Source organism: Sorex fumeus, unplaced genomic scaffold, assembly GCF_029834395.1.
Source record: "Sorex fumeus unplaced genomic scaffold, SorFum_2.1 ptg000005l, whole genome shotgun sequence".
NCBI lineage: Eukaryota > Metazoa > Chordata > Mammalia > Eulipotyphla > Soricidae > Sorex > Sorex fumeus.
In genome coordinates, this window is record NW_026606062.1 from 1,241,460 (window position 1) to 1,265,053 (window position 23,594).

Genomic DNA, 23,594 nt, shown 5'->3' on the forward strand with positions numbered 1-23,594 from the left:
GTCGTTGAAATCTTGGCATTGCAGCCACTTCCACTCCACGGGCTTCCCACACCCATTTTTTCCAAGTCATAATATTGATCAATAGCAATCTTGTGACAATGGAAACCAGTCACTGTAAAGCAAGCTCATTAGCACTGTCACAAAAGTAAAAGTAAAAAAGTCTTAACTTAAAGTAAATCTTCTTAACATAAAGTAAAATCTTAATTTTAAAGGAGCCATATCATACAAGAACTACATACACTACTAGAATGTATGCTAAGAAAAACTTGAGAATTTATGATTACTTTCTTCCTTTAGGTTGGATATCAGATGCAACTCAAATGTAATGATTAAGACATTTTGATACTATAGAATTCATTTTTACTTAAATAAAACATACAAAGGTTCTGATGCCAGAACCTTTATAGACCAGATAGCCCCTTTGTCACTAGATTGCAAATGCTTGGAGATTTCTTAAATGGAGACACCTGCTGGCATTTATTTTGTTTAGCTGTGATAATGAGAATTTTACACAAGGCACTTTTGTAACAAGTAATGAATGGATTTTATACAGGCCACTTTTGTAATAAGTAATGAAGTCCATAAACTTGACTGTGGAAGGGTACGGTTTCAATTACAACACAGCTTTTGAGAACATGTGACTAAAACTTAAAATGAAACCTGAATATCTTCAACAGATTTCCTCCTAAAAATTTTAATAAATCTCTTACTATATTTTGAACATTCATCGATATGTATTAAAAATACCTCTAATACATGCTAAATTGACTGTGGGAAAAAGAAACAGGAAAGACCAATAAACATATCAAAATGTCCTCTGCTTTGTGAACAAGGAAATGTAAATCAAAACAGCAATATGATACCATCTTGTACCCAGAAAACCAGTCTTGGAAAAGTGTGGCAGTGCTTCAAAAGGTTAAAAATAGATCTACCGTGATCAAGCAAATACCACTTCTATGCATCTGAAGAAGATGAAAACACGAATTTAAAATATATTTGTCTGCTAGGTTCATTATAGTACCATTCACAATTGCAAAAAATATGCCTATTAATGTGTGGTTGGAAAAACTGTGGTATTTGCATGAAATAGAATATGATTCAGTTATATAAGTGATGAAATATGGTCATTTGTAATAATATGGATGGATACTCATGGGAATTATATTGAGTGACAATCAGAGAAAGAATAACTAATACTGTGTGATGTCACCCACATATGAAATATAAAGAAATAAGGCAAATAAACAATGAAAACAAGGGGGTCAGGGAGATAGCCCAAAGAGCTGGCGTGAATATCTAGCATATGGAGGGTCCTGGGTTTAATCACTGGCACCACACAGTCTTCTGAACACAGGCAGGTATGACTCTGGTGCCACAGATCCACTTTGGCAATCCCCAGAAAAAGACAGAAAACAAATCCCTGGATTCTGACAATAAAACTGTAGTTCCCACTGAGAAAGGCAAGGGAGTAAGAAGAAGAGACTGAGGGGTTTATAGGATGGTAATGGATATAAACAGAATTTTGGTGATGAGTATGGTGTCTTGCATTTGTCTAACTTTGGAAACTAAAATACTAAAACTTATAGTGTCACAAACTGTCATAGAATGAAAGAAGGATTTTTAAAATGTCTGACACCAAGTAAGCTGTTAGGGAAGTGACTTTGGGAGCAGAAAGTGGATATATAAGTATATCCATGCTCTCTCTCTCTCTCTCTTTCTCTCTCTCTCTTTCTATATATATATGTATATATATATATATTAGTACATTAGATTGTCAGTGTTTCTAACATTGAAGAGGGCATGACTTAGGGAAGACCCTGAATTTGTGTGTTTGGAGATGTGCAATAACAAATCAAAACAAAACTGGAATGGAAACAACCTAAATGTCCATCCCTGGCAAAAAATAGAATGGAAATAACCTAAATGGCCCTCCTTAGGAATAAGTATTTCAGGAAATCACCTTCTCTAGATGCTAAAAATCAGTGGTAAAAGTATTAGAAGCAAGGAAGTTTTGGAGGCTCTTACAAAGAGTTACTGGTTCCTTACAAATGGAACTGCCAGGACATGCTTGACCTACCCAAATATAAATGTGGAAGTCCAAATTTTGCAAAATTTGCAAATATTTAAAAAAAAATAGTAGGAGGTGATCAGGTAATGAGAGTTAAACTCCAATGGAAAGGCAAGTCCCTGTGGAGACAAGGGACTACTTGGTCCTCTTTCTGCTCTAAATCATGGAAGGTACAATGACAAAAAGGACACCTACAAATGAGAAAGAGGGGCCTCATCGAATACACCAAATGTCAGCACCTAAATCTTGGATGCCCCGACCTCCAGCACTGAGAAATAAATGTATGGTATTTAAACCACCCAGTCTGTGGCAGTTCAAAGTGATGAAGGCAAGGACCTAGTAACTCTACAGAAGATGAGCCTGCAGATACTATTATAACTACGTGACCACTAATGGGACAAGATTATACCAGCTCTCCACCTGGAACCTAGGTCCATGCTGCTATCCTGATGATGCATCTTGGAGTCTGTTACATTCCTATCCAAATAGCAGAGCTTGGATCTGATCACAAGGCACATCAGCCTGACACTGTACTGAGGCCTGTCCTACTAGGTAACAGATGGGTGCCTTTCCAAATAAAAATGCTGATAAACACACACACACACACACACACACACACACACACACACACATATATACACACACAAACAGAAAGACTAAGAAACTCAGACGAAGAAAACAGATTCAAATGATTGGAAGTTTACATAGTTTAAAGATAACATGCACAGTGGTAGGGCATTCGCCTTACAAGCGGCCAACATGGCCGACCCGAGTTCGATTCCTCCGCCCCTCTCGGAGAGCCCGGCAAGCTACCGAGAGTATTCCATACGCCAGACACAGTAACAACAGAGTCTCCAATGGAGACGTTACTGGGCCCACTTGAGCAAAGATAACATGCTAATTTCTTGATTTAAACTATCATATGCATCTGAGAAAAATACCAGAAACATTTTAAGATGAGAGAGCTATGTACACTATTAATTTTCAAATGTTTCTAAAAATAAATTACTGCATGTGTGTGTGTGTGTGTGTGTGAGTCAGAAATAAAGAGCAAAAAAAAACTGGAGAAAAGAGAATGAGAATGATAATTAAGAGTTAACAATTGGGAATCTGAAAAAAAATGTACATGATATTCTGCTACTTGTTTTATATATATTTTTAAATTATTGGTGTTGGTTTATATATTCTTTCTTAAACTATTGGTTTTGTAATGTTTCTCTGGAACTGAATATTTTTCAAGAGGAAAATCAAAGCAAAGCAAGGAGAATGATGAGTTCACTCTTTAGTGGTTAACCACTAAGGACAAGAGGGGTTTCAACCGCGGGAGAGAGGCTGACAGAGCTTTGCAAAGGTACTGGTCAGAGGTATTTTGTGAACAACAGGTATCACCATTCTTATTTGTTCAAAGAAGCAAACACATGTTCTGGGTTATCATCTTATGTATGAACTATTTCATGACAGGAATAGGAAGAGAATATTTTTCCATAGCAGAGTGTAGCCAGTGTGATCCAAGCTTACTGGAGTTTGGTCTCATTGATCAGAAGTCCTCAAGGTGAAGATGAATAGGATGATGTCTGAGGGATAAAGGTGAAAAGAACATTCAAGATCCAGGAGACACCAAACATAAGGGTACCTGGATTGCAGGTACATGCAGCCTACCAGGTGCTCAAAGATAGTCATCAGGGACTTGACTCAGGAAGGATGGAGCTATTAGGAGAGAAACCATTAGATCAAAAGTTTTCAGTGTAGTAATGAAGCACTTGAATGTCTCCATGTTTACCCCTGCACACTAGAGAATTCATAAAAATGTTGGTATACAATCTATCATGACTTATTGCAATTACTACATGTAGTAATATAGTGTTCCACAGCTAAACATTCCAATAAGAAACAATAAACTGAGCATCTCAAAAAATAAAGAAATCCCAGATCTAGAAGGAAAATTTCCCTCAGAGTCACATTATTTCAGTGAAAGTTCATAATTAAAATGGGTCCTAGAAAACTCTAAAGAGATTTAATCTTTTTCAGAAGCATTGGACTTAAATACTGGACTTTTATTTCAAAAGTTAGGTAATATTTAAAGCATCCAAGAAGAAAAAGCTAAAGCCATATTGTTTCTCTTGCACCACCATATTTGCAGTGTTTCTCTCCAAAGTGTTAGAAAGTCATATTTGAAAGAACTATAGCCATGCACATAGGTCTCTTCATTCATCTGTATCAATACTCAGTTATTGTGTTATAAGAATATTATAGCCATGATGATATGAAACAATTACTAATTGCAATGAACAGTATATACTGCATTTAAAAAGCTACATGGAAACAGAAGAAAATAATCTATCAGTGGAATAAATGGAGGGAAGGAGTGAAAGAAAGCTGCTGGGTACTGGAAGATAAGAGCCTAACAAAACCAGAACAGATAGGAGCTTTGGGTAGCTGCTGGCCTGAGTGCAGGGCATGACGGGAAGTGTCCTGAAATGTAAGTGGGCCTGGAATGAAGAAAGTTGAGGAAAAGGTGGTTTGGAAACAGGTAAACTTTAATTCTTGAGGATTAAAGAGCTTTGGCTGAACACAGGAAGAGATGAATTTTGATTCATATCACATGTTCACAAGATAATGCAGGCCAGTGTGATTAACTGCACGGCAGGACTAGAGATAGGAAAGAGACCACTTAAAAGACTAGGAAAGAATTTCAAGATCCCTGCAAAAGTTAATCTTAGAAAGAGAGATTGACCTTGATCACCAGATCAAGTGGATGTCTGTAATATATTGGTGGACTAATACCCAACACTTGGAGAATCAGTTAGGTGGCAGGAAGTAGAAAGAATTCAGTATGACTTCAGGCTCAGTGAACTGCATCAACTGAGATACAAATGTCTAGAAAAAGGAAAAAAACAGATTTACAGATCAAGAAGATGTTTGAGTAGGGACTATGTTCAGTAGTGAGTTTGAGCTGACTGGGAGTCTGAGGAGATGAGACTAGGCAGGCAGAGCTCCCCGTGAGAGCACAGTGCACACAGACTTGGAGCTGTCAGTGCTGGCGAGAGCGGAAGCTGTAGGCGGATAACTCACCTAGAGAGGTTCTTCAGGGAAGGAGAGAGAGAGAAAGGCCTAAGAAAACATCTCTGGTAAACCCCAAGAGTAGGTGCCCCATTTTTTTTTTCATTCTGGGAACTGAAAACATAAAGCGGCTTGCTAGATTTATTTTCCTGTGACCAAAATTGCTACTGTTTTTGCTTACTGATGAAGCAAAGAGGTTTTTCCACACATTCTTGCGTGGACTTTAGCCACTAGGCTAAATGAGTAAAGATAAGTTTGGCATGGCCTTCTGAATCATGGTCACTGACTGAGTTCACACACACAAAATTGTGGAGAGATTGTCTGGTCCTGGTTCACAGGATACTTGGTCCCACCTACCAGGCTTCTCAGCACCTTCTACTAGAGAGTGAAGAAGGGAATTTAGGGTTTGGCAGATTTGAGATTCATATAGATCAAAGATAGACTTACTCTTATATAAACAACATGATGAGGCCTGGTGAGAGACAAGCTCTAAGTAAAGTCCAAACAAACATCCGAGTCCCCCTGAATGTTCAAAGCAGTCCCACTTTCCAAAGACATTTGCTAAGAGATGTGTATCCCAAGATGTACTGAAGGAACCAAGCAACATTTTCCCTGCCCCATCTCAAGATGCACCAGAGTAGCCAATCAACATTTCCCTGGCTGAATAACAACCATGGCAATGAACATGAGTGTAGCTTAAAAAGTTTTAGTCATGTTCCCATTTAATTCTCATCAGACATTTTTGTTTATCCCTTTTATAATCAGAAAACAAACAAACAAGGTCATAGAAGTAGAAGTGGTCAGATTTGGGAAGTAAACTCTTTTCTTCACCAAAGGGCTTTTTGTTCTACCTTGTATTTGGTTCAGAAAACAATGCTGAGGACTTGCTCCTTGGAGTGACCTTGTTTGTTCATGGTAGGCTAAGATGTCTATTTCCTAATCCATAGAACTTGAAAATACACAAACTTTCTTGGAAAAGGGAAATTTTGCCAACATGATTATAGTTAAGAACCTTGAGATACGAAGATTATCCTGGATCATCTGAATATATTTTATCAAGTGACATGAATCTTTCATAGCTAATTAGGAAGGCAGGACTGTATATCAGAGGATCATGACATATGAGGACCAGCTTCACCATGTCTGACTTTGATGATGTAGAAAAAGGGATATGGCCAGGGATTCTGATATTTTTCAAAAGTAGGAAATGACCTCAGTTTTCATTCCACAAAGAACGATCATGATCACGACCATCCTCGAGCAGGCCCCAGTAACGTCTCCTTCATCCTAGCCCTGAGATTTTTTTTAAAGTTCCATATTCAAGGACCTTTCAGGGTTAGGAGAATGAGACCCATCATTGTTACTGGTATTTGGCATATTGAGTACGCTACGGGGAGTTTGCCAGACTCTGCCGTGTGAGCAGGTTACATTCAGTAGCCTGCCAGTTTGTCCAAAGTAAGAATGAGATAATAAGATGTCGTGCGGCTGTGAATGGCAGAGTCTCCTGCCCCCACACCTGGCTGTTCTCACCGGGGCCCCTTGGAGGAGAGCAGGTTGAGTTTCCCTCCCTGTCCCAACCAGGGCTCCGGCAGCCAAAGACCTCCAGAACCAGCCACCACCATGCTGAGACCACTCTCCACATGCATGAAGGTACCGGCAGAGGAACACAGCATGCGGGTCCCGGGGATGAGATCTCCAAGCCTGCTCGGATCGGGGCTGTGCATCCTCCACCCAGATCCTCCATATTCCAGTAGGCAGGGGCCACACCCACCAACTGGCCCCCTGGCGCCGTGTAATCCCATCAACAGCCAAGACCCAGAGACTATAAAACCCAGCTCCACAAAGAAAGGGTAACCTAAACCCTAGAGGTGCAAGAAAATGAATTCTGCCATCAGCCTATATGGGCAGGTAATAGATTTTCCCATAGAGCCTGCAAAAAAGGAACAGAATTCTGTCACAATCTGATTTTCACTTGATTAGACCATACTAGACTTCTTTTCTACACCAAACATACATTAAAATTTTTAATCTTACCTTATTTCACTGGGATGAAGTGACAGCACAGCGGAAAGGGCGTTTGCCTTGCACGCGGCTGACATGGCGGACCCGACCCGAGTTTGATTCTTCCATCCCTCTCAGAGAGCCCGGCAAGCTACCAAGAGTATCTCGCCCACGCAGCAAAACCTGGCAAGCCACCCGTGACATATTCGATATGCCAAACACAGTAGCAGGTCTCACAATGTTACTAGGCCCACTTGAGCAAATTGATGAACAACGGGAGGACAGTGACAGTGACAGTGACCTTATTTCACTACATAATCATCACCTCTGCATAATCATCTATTCATGAGTCTTCTGTGAATACTTATCTTGCAAAGACAGTTTAGCAATAAATGATCTTTAAGTAATACCAGCACAACATTTTTCTAAGAGATGCACATAATAGTCATACTCTACGTCTGCCAAAAAATTTTTTGCCAAAACAATTTTTTGGCATAAAATTTGCAATAATTTATGTGGTATAAAAGAGGTAATTATTAGCTTAAAAATGTGTTAGGAATTGTTTCTGCAATAAGAAGGTAAATGTTTCAAATAAACATAACTCAAAAGTTGGTTGCAAATGGGTCTAGGCACAATTATGAGTGATTATTATCATCTATTTTTTCTCCTTTGTTTATTGTCTATATTTTGAGTTATCAATCAAAAGCACAATTTTTTTTTAAAAAGTACTTATGTAAAAGAAAACAAATGAAAATGGGAATCAAACAGAAACCACGAGAACAAAGTCATGATTATATAAATCAGTACAAGAAAGCACTAGGGGTCTAAATGGCAGAATGGCAGCAAAGGTCTTAGGAATGACAATTGCATCCGCATTCACTGATAAAATCACATAGCTCTGTTGAGTTACTAGGGATTCTTTTGAGAACATAAACTGTTAAAATGTAAACCCATGATGGGGCTGGGCTGGAACTGCTATCCAAACTGCAGCCCACACTTCCTGAATGATAATCAGTCATTGCTGCCCACTGCTCACAGCTTTCCTCAGCACAGTCTCATGATGCTAACAATCTCTGTAGGACTGATAACAGCATCCCAGGGCCATGAGTGAGCCCCCATCCTGCTCCCCATAAGCAAAGGAGTTGGTGCTTGGATAATGTCAGCACCCACTCAGCTGAATCATATTGATGGAAGTGAGTATATTCATGCCAATCAGCACTGCATGGTGGAGGAGGGGGTACTCCTGGTTACATCTGGTCCAGCAGTGGTCTGGGACAATGCTGACGGTGTGCATGCACTGCTGAGGATTAGACTCCCACACAAAAGGCATGTGCTCAGCCACTTGAACAACATTCTCGGCCACTTAACATTTTGTTTTTCTTGTTGTTATTTTGTTTTGTTTGGGGGTCATACCCAGCAATGCTCAAGGGCTTATTCCTGGCTCTGTGTTCAGGGATCATTCCTGGTGGGATTGAGGAACTGTCTGAGGTGCTGGGGATTGGATACAGGTCTGTTCTCTGGCAAGACAAATGCCTTGCCCACTGTACTATCACCATGGTCTTCAACATTTTGTTTTTTAAAAAAATGTTTTGAGGAGTCTTTTACAGGAACTTTTGAAATCACTTCAATTCCATTCATTTCAGTTCAAATTGGTAAATATCATGCAGATACCATGTGCTATTACTTGATCACCAAACAATTTCCTCTTGAACAAACAAACCTAAGAATTTCTTCTTGAGTTTCCAGGCACTTGAAGTTCCTTTCGTATGACTATCCATCTGTTATCTCCAAGGATGATCTGTCTTCTCTATAACAATTATTTGGTACACACCTACCAAATGCTCTGCATTTTGCTGACCTTAGAAATACATAGAGATCGCCCATAGAACACAGAAAACATAAGGACTAAGTCACACCTTATTCGCCTGGTTCAGGACGGTAAGCGTGAAAGTTCTGTGAGCTGTGATCAACTCACCAGAGAACATACCAAAAAAGCAGTGGGAAGTTATCATTGTACCACTTGCCTTTCAAGTCTGTGCCCTACTATCCTAATGCACCAGAGTCCTTGCCAAGGCCCATCTGCTGGAGAAAAGATTTACACTTGGAAGTGAATTAAAGTCAACTATCATTTTGAATATTTAAGTTGACTTCAAACTGAAGTCTGAAGTATCCTGGCCATTCTTAGCAAATCTGCTTCTAGGAAGGCTCTTCTGGCACAGGGCGTAAGGAAGTCTCTGCCATCTTTCTATTACCTCTGAAATCATACCAGGGAAGGGGCAGATTTTATTACTGTGGGCTAAGTAATAAGACTGTGCTCAGGCCTCACAATAGTAGGAGTTATGACATCTTCTTACTGTGTGAGCAGGGAGAAAGAGGTAAAAGAGACAATCAAAAAAAAAACACACAACAGAGACAGAGATGGTAAAAGACATTCTTGTGGCTTTTCCTTAGTAGGAAAAATAGTGTGGGGTTTAGGAAACAGTTCAAACTCTTTTTATTATGTTAGATTTAATTACGTGAGTACTGGGAAGAGTTTTTAGCCAAAGTACTTCAATTACCAAGCCTGGGCATGGGAACTGAGAAACTAGCTCTCTTCCAGAAGATGGGTCTTAGTTCTATCTATAGGGTGAGAGAGGGAAGGGAGACTTCCTTCTTGCACAAAGTCAGGGTAGTCTGTCTGGGTTACCTTTGTCAGTCTTTGCTGTTCTTTTGCCAATTTCCATGCCTCTGTTCCAATCCTTTGCGTACAGACGTATAAGAAGTCATTGTCTTCTCAGCACCTTCAAATGATCACTTTATGCATCATTTCTCCAAATAATCACTTTTACATTTTTATTAACAGAAACATCGTTTTGGAAATTTGCTACATAATGGCAAACTGATCATCATTGACACCAATTCTTCTAGTTGCTAAAATCATATAATGTTATCGACAATGGTTTTCTTAGAAAGGACTAGGATGGAGGTATGTTACAGGGGTTAAGGTGCGTGTCTTGCATACAGCTGACTCTGGTTCCATCAGAAAAATGATAAGTGGTTCCTGAGAATTGCCAGGGGTTCACTTTTTTTTTATCACCATGAGATAACTCATCACAAAGTTGTTCATGATTGGGTTTCAGTCATACAGTGTTCCAATACAATCCATCTACCAGTGTACATTCATTTCCCAGCACCTATGTTCCCAGTTTTCTGCCCACCCCCCACCCCCAGCTTGCCTCAGTGGCATGAGATTAATATCCAAGTCCAAGGAAAACAGGGCACAGGATGACTGGACTAGGGTTGGAATCTACAAGTGTGTGGGCCTGAAGGGTAGGTAAGACACAGAAGGGGCCGCTATAACAATAATAGTTGGAAATGATCACTCTGGGTAAGAACTGAGTACTGAAAGTAGGTAAAGGGATATACATGCTAATCTTTCAGTATCTGTATTGCAAGCCAGGGGTCACTCTTGAGCACAGAGCCAGGAGTAGCTCCTAGACAGCAAGTACTGCTGGTTGTGAACCAACTCTCACCCTCACTCTCCCACACCGCTCAAAAAAAAAAAAACCTAAAGCATCTTAAAGGTCCACTGTCCAATCTAGTTATTTTGAAAACAAAGAAATTGGAGCTCAAAAAGTAAAGGCTTGGCCAATATTAAGGAGCCTGGAAACTACTACTTCCTAATGACAAAAAGATACATTTCTCAAATCGATTGGCTCACAGCCACACAATGTCTTTTAACTTCAAAAACTGAAGTTAATGAATGAAACTTTTCTGTTAGCACTCATAAGTACCCCAAGGGAACCTTATCTGTGCGTTTTGGTATGCCAATAAATTTTATTACTAGCAGTTTCTCATAAATGGGAATTCTACAGCTATGTATATCTTTAAAGCAAATTTAAATAACACTTCATTTGAAAATAAAACCCACTTCTGAATAAATAGATGATTTTAAATAAAGAATGTGAGAAAGCATAAAAAGTACTTCAAATATTAGTTCTCTATATTTGAAGGTTCTTGTTCAAAAAGGTTACTGAGTTACAACAGCACTTTCATTTTTGTGAAGGTGACATAGTTGCAGTCAATTTCCATGGCCTTATTCTAGACAATCATGGCAAAGGAACATTAAGAGGCTAATCAAACATACACAGGGTGTTCAAAAGATAATTTAATTTTGTCATTTCATTAAACCTTAAATATTGCTAAGCTTTTTCTTTGCTTGTTTACTAAGTCTAATGTTTTTGCCTATGTTCTTTTTATAGAATATGTGATTTGAAAGACCAAAAGTCATTGGTCATTGTGACAGCCTTAATTAGTCACTTACATTGGTAATTACAGAAATGATTACATGAAGCAAAGCACATTACACTGATCATCAGTGGTGTCATCTTTTAAATAGGCCCCCCTTGTAGATCTATTGTTAAACTGCTCTTTGGATGTTCATTTTAAATTAAGGAGGTGCCTAGCTCCTCAAATTCTTCCTGTAAGAGGAGGCAGGTGAACATTAAATTCGAAAAACAAATGACTTGCATATTTAACAGCCCAATCAAAGGAATTTTTCATGATTTGGGTCCACTGACTGCAATCTCAGAGGTAGGCAATTTCCACTTCAATCCAATGGCAAAACAGTAACAGTTTGAAAGGCAAGTTTTTTGCCTATTGCTACTAACTCACAATATTTACATTTTATTATTTCTTCATTATTTAATGCAGGTCAACATGTTGTGTCCAACAAACACAAGCCCATCTTTCCAGTCCTCTGCCACTGCTGGGAAAGATAAGAAGCAAACAAACCTCACTTCCATGGAAAAAGCCCCCTCTTGTTTCTAAACATGAGCATTAAAATCAAGACTACAAAAGACAATGTCACAGATGCCAGGCTGTGGACCCAACGCCCAGGCTTATGATGCCAGAAATATAGCTTTAGAGATGGGGAAGAATCCAGTGATGCCCCTTTCAGAGCTGAAGGAGCTTTTGTTTCCAAAGTGTAACCCATGCCTTGCCAGTCCTGCCTTGAGAAATGACCGAGTGTCAACTCAGGGTCCAGCAGCGTTGGTGTCGCTCCCTAAATACTGCACTGTTGAGATGGTAAGCTTGACAAAGTTTGAAATGATGCAAAAGTAGCACAGCTGTTTAAAGCGTCTCTTCCGATGGCCAAGACTCAGGTTTCCTTTTCTCTCCTTGCTCTCTCCCATGGATGCCAAATGCATGTTTAATGAGCCCTGGGGAAGCTGCTTGGCAAGATAGAGCAGTTGTGAACAGAAAGTCTAGTCACACTGACTCCCCCCCACACACACACCCCCACCCCCACACCCCCAGTGCTGTGGCCTCCAGTTCCTCAGCCTTTAACCTGGGGCAGGTTGTTGCTCTTTAAGCATCTCTCTCTTTATCGATGAGGCAGAAATTCTGAAACATGAAAGGGGATTGTATAAATAAAGAACCTGCCACAAAGGACATGCTCAGTGTCTTTCTCTACGACCACGCATTTCCCAATCTTTACAAGCAGACTGAGATGACTCAAGGGATATCATTAGCAGGTGCTGACAACCTGGGAATGTTTAAGTCACAGTTGTGCACGACAATGTCTCACTGATGTGTATTCAGCCCACACTCTTGACTTCCCATAAGTATCTCATTTGCAGTGGAATTAGAGAGGTCCCTCCCTGCACTTGATTACTGTAAAACAGTATGAAGGTTGGAGAATAGACGAGCTTCCTGCTTTCAACATCACTTTGAAGGCAGGAAGATCAGAAAAGAGTAACAAAGAAGTGAGACCAATTTTTAGATATGTTTTCAACGGTAGTAAAGGCTATAAGGAAAATAACATAAAGTGATGGGATGGACGAGGTTGTGATAGAGGGAGAATGAGAAAAATCTTGTAACTTAGAGATCATGAGTAATCCTCCTGAGGAGGTGGTATTTGAGAACCAAGACTAAGGAGAAGTTGGGAGAATTCTGGGAGAGAGGATAAAAGTGAATGTAAGAGACCATCCTCTAATTCCACACAACAAAGAACAGAATCTAAAAAAAGAGAAATGATTTCGTTAAGTGACACACCCAGGGTTAGAATTCTGGTCTCTAGGTTCTAAAATTTCCTTACTCCAATTCAATTCAATTCACAAAATTGCCATGTGCTCTGTTCTTGACAGTTCATGAGGGAGCCTCAACTCGGAAGTTCAAAATCAATACAGGAGTATCTCAAGAGTGTGGTAAATAGCTACCAAAGGGATCTTGGGCACACAGCATATGACAAAATCATTAACTCATTAACTGAAAAATTCAGAAGAAAATGAAAAAAATTAAAGGGCATCGACTTGTCAAAGAATTACAAAGTACAGTGAACAGATTCAGAGAACCTGAAACATGCCCTGAAGAAGGATAGTATTGGGAGTTTTTCTATGGAACTTAAAAATGAATATAAAGCAAGTTTTTTTTTAAAAAAAGTTGATTAGTGCTAACAAGCCCAAACTATTCTTGGCGATATAAAACTGCTTACTGATTTTCTAGAAAGGGGGGAGCTGAGTGATTCCATCTAGCAAAAAGTCCCTGATCATCATTTCTCCAATCCAGATAACTTCTCGAGTATTTAAAAGCTTTGAACCCAGTCGTAAGGTATTTGTTCTACTTCAAATTAGACAAATAACACAACTTTCCTGTAATGGTTCCTCCAGTACATTTTAAAATGACTTCAGCGAACAGGAACAATAGTATGTTGGGAAGGGTGTTTGTCTTGCAAGTGTCCAACCTGGGTTCAATCCCCCGAACCCTATATGGCTCTCCAAGTTTGCCAGGAGGGAAATTGGAACACAGTGCCAGAAGAAAAGCCCTGAGTCTAGCTGGATGTGGTTCAAAGACAAAAGAAAAAAAAAATAAAAAGGCTTCTGAGATGCCAACAAACTAAATAGCATCCCATTGTTATGACATTCAAATGTTAACAAATAGAATCTTCCCTCAAGACTCAATGTCTATGAGAGAAAAGATTATTCCATGTTTTTCTGATCTTATCAATCATATTTCCTGATATAACCAATATGATAGACATAGAAACCTTGCTTATAAGTCAACTCTTAACCAATATTGCTTTTCCTTCATGGGTTGGGGTAGATCTATCTTATGATTCTCTGGTCTCACACTTGAACACATCTTTAGGACTACATCCAAATAGTGTGAATCACTTGTAAATTCAGATTACAATGATTTCATGCATTCTTTATGTAATTTTTATAAGTTTCAATTCAAAATTAAGATAGTCGACAGTATATATGTATGTATATATCACATATAATCTGAAGACTTCTCTAAAGTCATTTATCAAGTATCAGTCCCCTCATCATTCTTAGTTCATTTAAAACCACTCTTTTTTTAAAGTAACTTTTTCAAAGTTCTCAAGGGTAAATCACATAGCATTGAAACTTCATACAATTGTCTTTATTTGAAAATCCACTACAGAAATGAAGTTAATGTTGTGGTTCATTTTGTGAAATACTAGAGTATCCTGACACTGGAGAGATAACTCAAAAGGCTGGAATACTTGGACCCTCAGTTCAATCTACAGAACCACATGTCCCTGGAAGTCTGAGTGGGAAGAAACTATGGAGGACCACTGGACACAGTTCACAATGAAAATAGAGATAAATTAATATAAAAATAAAGGCTCATTTTTAAACAGTAGCTCTATTAAGAGGCCTGAGATACCGCATCTAGCAATTTTCAAGACAGGACATCAGAATGGTAAGGTCTATTATATCATCTGCCTTTTGTAAAAATTCACAGAAGAAAACATCTTATCTTGGGTTTCAGTAGAAGTTAAAGCTGGATATGTTCAGAAAAAAACTATTTTCTTTTATCTTATAAAACTTTTAATCTCGTCACTGATCATACTTTCCTCTTTTACTTAACTACAAGGAGGAACATTTAGCCAGGCTATCAAATGGAATGGTCACGCATTTGGTTTATTAATCCTGTTCTACTGATCTATTTCTGATTGCATCTAATTTCCCTAATATTGAGAAGTTCGTTGCTAATACTGCTTTCTACAACCTCACCTACTACGTTTTGTTATTCTTGTCTTACATGCATCTTCATAAGTGCTTTGCATTAGACATCATGCAACAAAACAGTCTCAATTAACCTAATGGGGAAAAGTGCTCAAGCACACAGAATGCCTTAGAAAATCTTAGAGTAGGATGCATCTTAGAGTAGAACAGAACTGGATGAGAAATGGAATTACTTCACCCTCTCCCATCATTATGATCCCCCTGTAGAAGGCTTAGGGATGAGTAGCTTAAGCATTAGGGATGAGTAAGGTAAAGGTAAGGTAAAGGCCCTCCCGTTGATCGTCGATTTGCTCGAGCGGGCCCAGTAACGTCTCCATTGGAGACTTTGTTGTTACTGTGTCTGGCATATCGAATACTCTCGGTAGCTTGCCGGGCTCTCCAAGAGGGGCGGAGGAATCGAACTCGGGTCGGCCATGTTGGCCGCGTGTAAGGCGAACACCCTACCCGCTGTGCTATCGCTCCTGTAGAAGGCTTAGGGATGAGTAGCTTAAGCATTATCTAACTGAGCTCAGTTTGCCTTGACCTAAGTTACGATGATGATGATGATGATGATGATGATGATGATGACGATGACGGATACTAGGACTAGTCTCTGCAGTGAATTCTAACATCAGAGGAACAATGAAGCAAATGCTTCTGATTTCTCTGAAATACCAATAGAATAGGTAGATTTCTGGTGCCTTAGGTCTGGTTGGCAATGAGAAAGCAACATCAACCAAAGTCAATTCCTCATGGCTTCCAACTTTGAGATGTTCTGAGAGGCAGCTAAAACACTGGATGATATTCCTCTGCTAGTTACTATTCAGGATTCCAAAGAGCTCCCATGTCAGTCACTTTAACCTAGAGCATGGAATATAATCATCTGAGTTTCCATGGCTACCTCTATAATTTTCACCAGTAACAACTTCTTTCTTGAAAGCTCTGAGAATTCAATAAAAAACTTAGCACCAGACTGTAGATTTTCTTAACACACTTATTACTCCTTCTCCTTTTCTAAATTAGGCCTTATATAGAGAAAGCAAAGGACAGGCAAAACTATGCCTGTTGACTTTATCTTTTTTCCACCCAACCTATCTTGAAGTTTTCTGGTTCTCAATGTATTTACAATTAATTATCAAATATTTAGTTGTTTATGTTTGTTTTTGCTTGGGGACCACATCTGGCTGTTCTCAGGGTTTATTCCTGGCTCTGAACTCAGGGATCAGTCCTGATGGAGCTCAGAGTACCATATGTATCTTGGGAATAGTTCCCAGGTTGGCTACACACAAGGCAAGTGCTATACCTGATATATTATCTCTCTAGCTCTTAATTTTCAAATATATCTTCACATTCTTGAGAAGTTAAAATCATTAGGTGATATGGTCAATAACATTTCAGCATTATCTTGTAAACTAAGTTTGTGTTGACATCCTTACCAGGCAAGGGACTTTCCATCTATAAAGACATAGATGCATGATTTGGGGCCAATGTGTAAACACTCTTGTTATGAAGAAGCCCTGTCAAAAAATTAAGGTCAACAAGGACTCTGTAAAGAAGCCAACCAGTAGGATTCCCTGTTGAATAATTCTTTCTCCTCTGGGCACTGACAGTAAAACAAATGCTTAATTTTCATCCGATCTCACCTTCTCATTGTTCCACTTTTAGAATATCACTTCTGGAAATTTTCCCCCACTCAATTTCTCTGAGGGGAGGGGCTTTGTCCCAAACAGTGTGCAGGGCCCCAGTGGGCTACTCTGGGTGATAGTCAGCCATCAGGGACTATGGCTGTTTAAAGGGAAGTTTAAAAACTTCTACTGATAGTAATTTAAATATCACACAGTTCAAGGGGGAAAGGATCTTTCCTTCTAGGACTCTCTCCCCTTGTAGAACTCCATTGGCATATTTATTACTTTCCAACCATATGCCAATGGTTCTCTTTTTAGTTCATAAATCTCTAAACTATCAAAATTAGGTTTGTTGGGGGAACAAAGGACAGAAGACACCTGTGGAAGGATATGACATTCTCACAATAACTGAAGGATATACTTCACTCTCTTTACCTCCTCATCCTTTCTGGGAGGGGATGCATGGTAAGTAGCAAGCATACAGGCTAAATGAAATAATTTTTTTTCTTTTTGGGTCACACCCGGCGATGCATAGAGGTTACTCTTGGCTCTGCACTCAGGAATCACCCCTGGTAGTGCTCAGGGGACCATATGGGATGCTGGGTATTGAACCCGGGTTGGCCACGTGCAAGGCAAACGCCCTACCCGCTGTGTTATTGCTCCAGCCCCAAAGTGAAATAGTTTTTGACCAAACATTTCTTCATCAACAGAGAATTGTAACGATGTTGAGTATAAAGAAAAAATGGATTGGTTGCGGAGGAATATTCACTCAATGTTAGCGTGAATGTTCTAAAGTATTCCACGGTGCATGTGATCCAGAAAACACACAAACACACAAAAGGGGGTAGATTTAAAAACAAAAACCTGCAAAGTAGTACAGTGTTTGGGACATGTACTGGGCATGCACCCAGCCTGGGCTCCATTACTGGCACCACACAGTGTCCTGTGCTTGAAAGCATACAGCCCCGGAGGTCCTGGAGTACAACCTGGGTGTTACGGAAGAGCTGAAACTCATTCTTAGGCCTTCACACAGAACTGCTGGCCCAGCAAGCCAAGAGATACTGGTTGGTCCCTGATCTTCATGAGCACTGCTTAAGAACAATGTCATCACTCCCGCAGCCCTGGCCAAAGCAAAGGAGTAAACAGACTTGGCCAGATAATAATCAGTCTTGGGTAAACCTCTACCTGCCTTTGTAGCTTCCTTTCCATTATATGACCATTGTGAGTTCTCACACTGCCCTTTACCCAAGGTTTTCCATTACTCTGACCATCGGCCACATTTCATAACAAATATTCCATTCCCTTCTGATACGGTTTGAAAAGAAAAGTATTTACGTATATCAGATTTTTGATATGCTATTGAATTTGATATATGTATATATATGCAGTAAAGTGAGCACATCTTATGTTTTCAGCTTAATTAATTCTAAAAGCTAAATAGACTTATTCATGCAAATATGCCTTTTCAAAAAGAACTTCTCATAATAGGAACATATATTAGTAGCATTACACTCATGAGATTGTATGAGTTGCATATTCAACTGAAGTAAAAATAAAATACTCAAGTACTCACAAGGACAAATGTTTCTAAGAACTTTCTGATATTCAGACCTGCAGTGATTTGATTCATGGAAACCCTGGTAATAGCAAGTCAGAAAATAACTGAAACCTTACTTATTCTAACATTTGGCTTTTATTTTATTTTCCAGGAAAGGGCAAGCTACCGAGAGTATCTCGCCCATATGGCAAAGTCTGGCAAGCTACCTGTGACGTATTCAATATGCCGAACACAGTAACAACAAGTCTCAAAATGGATACGTTACTGGGCCCACTCAAGCAAATCAATGAACAACGGGAGGACAGTGACAGTGACAGTGAAAGGAACCTTAATCTAACTAATAAAAATTATTTTATTTTCAGAATATGATGGTTGTTCATAACTATTGCTTAATTTTTAAAATGTTGAGTTTGTTTGAAATATAAAATTTGTACTTAATTATGCAATTAAATCATTCCTTTGATAGATGCATATGTTGTCAAAATAACATCAAAGCCAAGATAAATATCTTAATAATCATATCTTAGTCATCACCAAGATTTAGTTACATTTTGGGAATGGGGGGGCACACTTGGTGGTGTTCAGGACTTACTCCTGCCTCTGAATTCAAGAATTACTCCTGGTGATGCTTAAGGAGCCACATGGGGTGCGTGCCAGGAACTGAATTCTGGATTAGCCTCATGTACGGCAAGAGCATTCTCCCCTGTACTATCTCTCCAGCCACTACAGTTACATTTTATGCATATATGTATGGTTGGAGTGATAGCACAGCGGTAAGGCGTTTGCCTTGCGCACAGTCACCCTGGATGAGCCAGGTTCGATTCTTCCGCCCCTCTTGGAGAGCCTGGCAAGCTATCGAGAGTATCTTGCCCACATGGCAGAGCCTGGAAAGCTACCCATGACGTGTTCAATATGCCAAATACAGTAACAACAAGTCTCAAAAAAATGGAGACGTTTGCCCACTGGAGCAAATCGCTGTATTCTAGTTTTTATTCCATTCTCTAAGCAAATACTGTGTGTACAATACAGAAATGCCAACTATCAAGACCAAACTAGTACGGACTCTTACATTTATGTAAAATAAATGACTTCCTTTATTTTACATAACGAAGTCTTATTATGTAATACTTTGAGTATTCACTCTTTGAGCATTCACTCCTGGCACTAACTCCTCTCTCCTGAATTTCCTGAGGAATCACCATTTCACAAATTTTACTATTTCAAATTCTACTTATATAAGATGACACAGTTTTAAAAATCTTTTATTTCAGTGTCTGTCTTTATTTAGCATCATGAAATTATTGCAATAAAGCATTCAGTTATTTCCTTATTTTGGGAGTTCAGTCCTCTCCAGAAGGATACAGAAGAAGGTGGGTCTGGATTCAGAATTGAACCCATAAGAACCCATGAAAGTTCAGCCATGGGCTAAAATGAAAATTGAGTTCCACCTTTGTTTTTCCTAGCAACCACATTAACTACTGCAGTTCCAAAGCCCCAAACCACCTTCTTAATCCGAAAGGCTCATCTGGGACCTTATCGGTTAGAACAGAGTTTAAACCCATCAACAATCTTTTGTAATGAGGATTTGAGTCTTGAAAACAGGGATTCCAGGAAGGCAACTGCAAGAATTCAGTTACTTTTTCTCAGCAGTGTCCTGCAGCATTACCCAAAGAAGGTAGTACCAACCACACCTCCCATCCCCACCTCACTGACATGGTGGGGGTGGGGGAGAGTGGGAAGACAGTAGCCTCGGGTGAAACTTCTGTTCTCTTAAAGAAAAAGAGATTTCCAGGAGGGCACTGAGGGATTTTTATTTATTTTGGAAAAGAAATGGTAGGCTAAATAAGTTTGAGAACCTCTGTATCTTTCAAGTATATTCCAATTGATGACAGCTAACTTCAATACACACAGTTCTACTGGTTTGTATTGAAGAGAGATGTTCATCATCTTCCCCAGAACCAGCATCCTATTCATTTTCTACTTTGCAAAGCAAGATTTGAGGACTTGGACCAACAAATATAGGGTCTTAAGGGACTCTGTGTAAGTTAGGATTAGTCTCTACCGCAAAGTCCAATGATAAGACTCTAAGCTTAAAATGGACTCTGCCCCACAGAATCTCTTGAGTTTGGGTGTTAAGTCAGAGAACTCCTCACTTTCCTGTTTCCCTTTAGAATGTAACGGGCTGGATGGAATGTAAAAAAAGAGCAGTCCTCTTGCTGCCAAAATCACTGCCAAAGCTGCCTGACTAGATGTGTGTGATCCCTTGAAAGGTCTTGGCAAATGCTAGTTCAGGAGTGTTGGCCAAGGTGCTGAAGTAAGAGCAGAGAGGCAGGAACACCTTGGCCAATGAATCCCTCCCTCCCCAGTCTTTTTGGAGGACATCAAGTGCATTCATTTCGACAAGATGTTGGGAACTTCAGATAGGAAAGATATTTGGAGGAAGCAATATGTGTGCAGAAAGGTATCTGAGAATCAAACCTTTCATAGAACTCTCAATGCTAGTAAATCTCCAGGAGACCCCCTTTAAAGAAAATTAAATGAAACATTCAAAGCCACTGGTTTCTGTTGAAGACCATCTCTGTTTTCTGCTGCACATCTCTGCCAGATCATTACTAAGATGCACTAAAATGAATCAAGCACAAATGAAATCATTGAGGCGTGAATGGCAGAGAACAGCCAAATCACACTCCTGAAAGATCATTCCAAAATAAAAATTATTATCTTTGCATGCCCGAACAAGTTTCGTTTTTTTTAAACAGACTGAACCTTTTTTTAAAACAACTAACAAAAAAAAGGAAAAAGACAACAACAACAACAACAAACCCCAACTCGTTTCTCATTTTTAAACATTTTTATCCTTTCTACCATGAAAATTTACAGGCTGGTTTCTACCGGTGGGAACTCTTGGCAAGGCTGGAGAAGAGTTGAATCACCTCTGGGCAAGTGAAAGAGAAGGGAACTGGGCCACCAAGATGCCTCACACCCCAGTCACCCCTATCCCCTCTGCCAGGTCATTTGCTTCCGTCCTGTCCAACTTTCTGACCCCAGGCTTTAGAGAAAGCCCCGGCTGTGGGAATTGGCTCTGGGCAGCTCTTGGCGCCTCTACGTGGGTGACTGGCAAGAGGAACACTTTTCTTTGACACTTTTACAAGAAGCCATTAATTCCTAGTGATATTCCCTGGCAAAAAAAGGAAAACGAAACCCAACGAAGGACGCCAGTGCTGCGGTGGCAAGACCCTGGAAAGCAGCGTGACCGACCGGGTCAGCTCTAATGCGACTTAAATGGGAGCTTCCCACCACTTTCCCCTCTCCCACCTGAGCTGCTTTTTCTTTGGTGCACCCCGCAGGGTGACACCTACTGGGATGCAAGAACATCTGGACCTCTCGGAGGCTAGAAGTTGGGCATCAGAGGAGCCCTGCTTGGCGGCTGCCCCGGGCAGGGATTTCCCGCGGAATTCACCCAGCACTTAGAAAGCCTTTCAATAAGGAAGTAACCAGTCGAGCAATCTTGGCGGGAGAACCCGTGGAAACATCTTCAGGGAAAAAATATATCTATATGCATATACCAGCGATCACAGGACACGTAATGACCCTCATCGCCCGCGGCGGCTCCCCCCCACCCCCACCCCCGCCAATCCCTCAACTCCCCCAGCCGTTTCTGGAGTAGTTATAAAGTGGTTTGTGGGTTTTCGCCGTCGGGTGGGTGGTGGTACCCAGTGCCTGTATTTCCCTTCGAGTGTTCAAATTGGCGGGGGCGTTGGAGGAGCAAGGGTTTTCTGCTTCAGCCAGGGTGAGGAGGAGCCTGGGTCATGCCCTTGCCTCTTGCCCCCAGCTTTAGGGGCGACGGAACACGCAGGATTGTGGACCCCCGAGGTGGGGAGGGGGAGATGCGCGTTCTTTCTGCATCTCCAGGCCCCTGGAGGAGTGGGGGAGGGCAAAACGCCCACCCCCCTCGTGCCAACGTGACTGCCAGGCATTCGCCCCTTTCCCTCTGCCCTCCCCCTCCCCCAATTTTAATAATAGCCCCCCACCCCACCACCCTGGCTCATCATCGTCTCCCACGCTGCGCTCCTACCACCCGCGCAGTCAGTCGCTCCTCCTCGGGAGCGTCCGGGTTCCCCCAACGCGCGCCCCCCTCCTCTCCCCTCGGGGTCCTGACCGCATCTGGTGGCGCTGCCAGGCGGGGGTGACAGCGGGGGCGGGTGGCAGCGGGGATGACAGGATGCGCAGGGGACACAAGGGTGGGCGCGCCCCGGGGGGATCCGGGCAGGCCGGGCGGGGACCACCCCCCCTCCTGCACTCCCACCTCCCCGCGTCCTCCCAGCGCTGGGGGGACTTGGCACTCACCCGCTGCTGCTGCCGGCTGCTCACGGCCACCGCGGCGGCCGACGCGGCGCTGTGACGGAGCTCGGCCGCCTGCCCGGGTCGCAGCAGGCTCCGGGTGAACCTGCGGGTCCGTTCTCCGGCCATGGCCCCGCCGCGCTGCAGCCGCCGCCGCCGCCACCGCCGCCGCCCGCGCCCAGCTTCTAGCCCCGCCGCCGCCGTTCAGGAAGCGGAACTCGGCGCTCTGCACCCCCCCCACCTACCCCTCCTCTCCGTCGCTCTCCTCGCCAGAGGCGGGTTTTTCCTCTCCCGCGCCCCCACCCACGCCCGACACCCCCTGGATCCCGCGGCCCGGAGCGGCGACTCGACTTTGCAAACTCCGCGCGCTCGGCGGGGAGCGCGCGCGCACGGCCGGCTCGTGGGGGCGGCCCCGGGCCAAGTGGGGGTGACTCGGGCTGCGCCGCCCCCCGGGCTGCCCCCCCCCCCCCAACTAAGCCACCCCAAAGGCCACAGTCCGCGGGGCCTGTCCGCCCCCTCGGGTCCTGCAGCGGCTTGGCTCACTGGGCCCCTACTTTTCCCCCCCGGTGGCCGATGGGCACCCAAGTCCCCCCGCGCGTCCTTTTGGAGAAGCGACGGGGCTGGTGACCTGGACCTCCCTCCCCATGGCATGGTGCAGGGCTGAGTAGAAGAGGTTCTTTCCAAAGTCCTCTTGGTCTCCAGCCCGTGTTCCTGAAAGCACCTCTTCGATGCCAACTCCCACAGATCTGGAAAGAGCGAAGGAGTTCACCAGGTCCCTGTAGGGTAGGGCTGATGGATTTTTTCTCTCTCTTGAATTTTTTTAAACTTTTTTTTTTTTTTTTAGGGGCTGGAGTGGTATTACAGCGGGTAGGGCGTTTGCCTTGCACGAGGCCAAACCGGGTTCAATTCCCAGCATCTCATATGGT

The 23,594-nt window shown here is 41.8% G+C and overlaps 1 protein-coding gene across 3 annotated transcripts in view; it reads right to left on the reverse strand.

The window, feature by feature from the left end:
• Positions 1 to 22,820, reverse strand: part of DOCK10 (dedicator of cytokinesis 10) — a 326,872-nt gene extending 304,052 nt beyond the window's left edge. For all 3 annotated transcript variants that reach the window (XM_056120910.1, XM_056120899.1, XM_056120888.1), the window contains exon 1: positions 22,675 to 22,820. In XM_056120910.1, the coding sequence (XP_055976885.1) occupies positions 22,675 to 22,797 (123 nt within the window). In that variant the 5' untranslated portion in view covers positions 22,798 to 22,820. The remainder of the gene's footprint in view (positions 1 to 22,674) is intronic.
• Between the last annotated feature and the right edge of the window lie 774 nt (positions 22,821 to 23,594).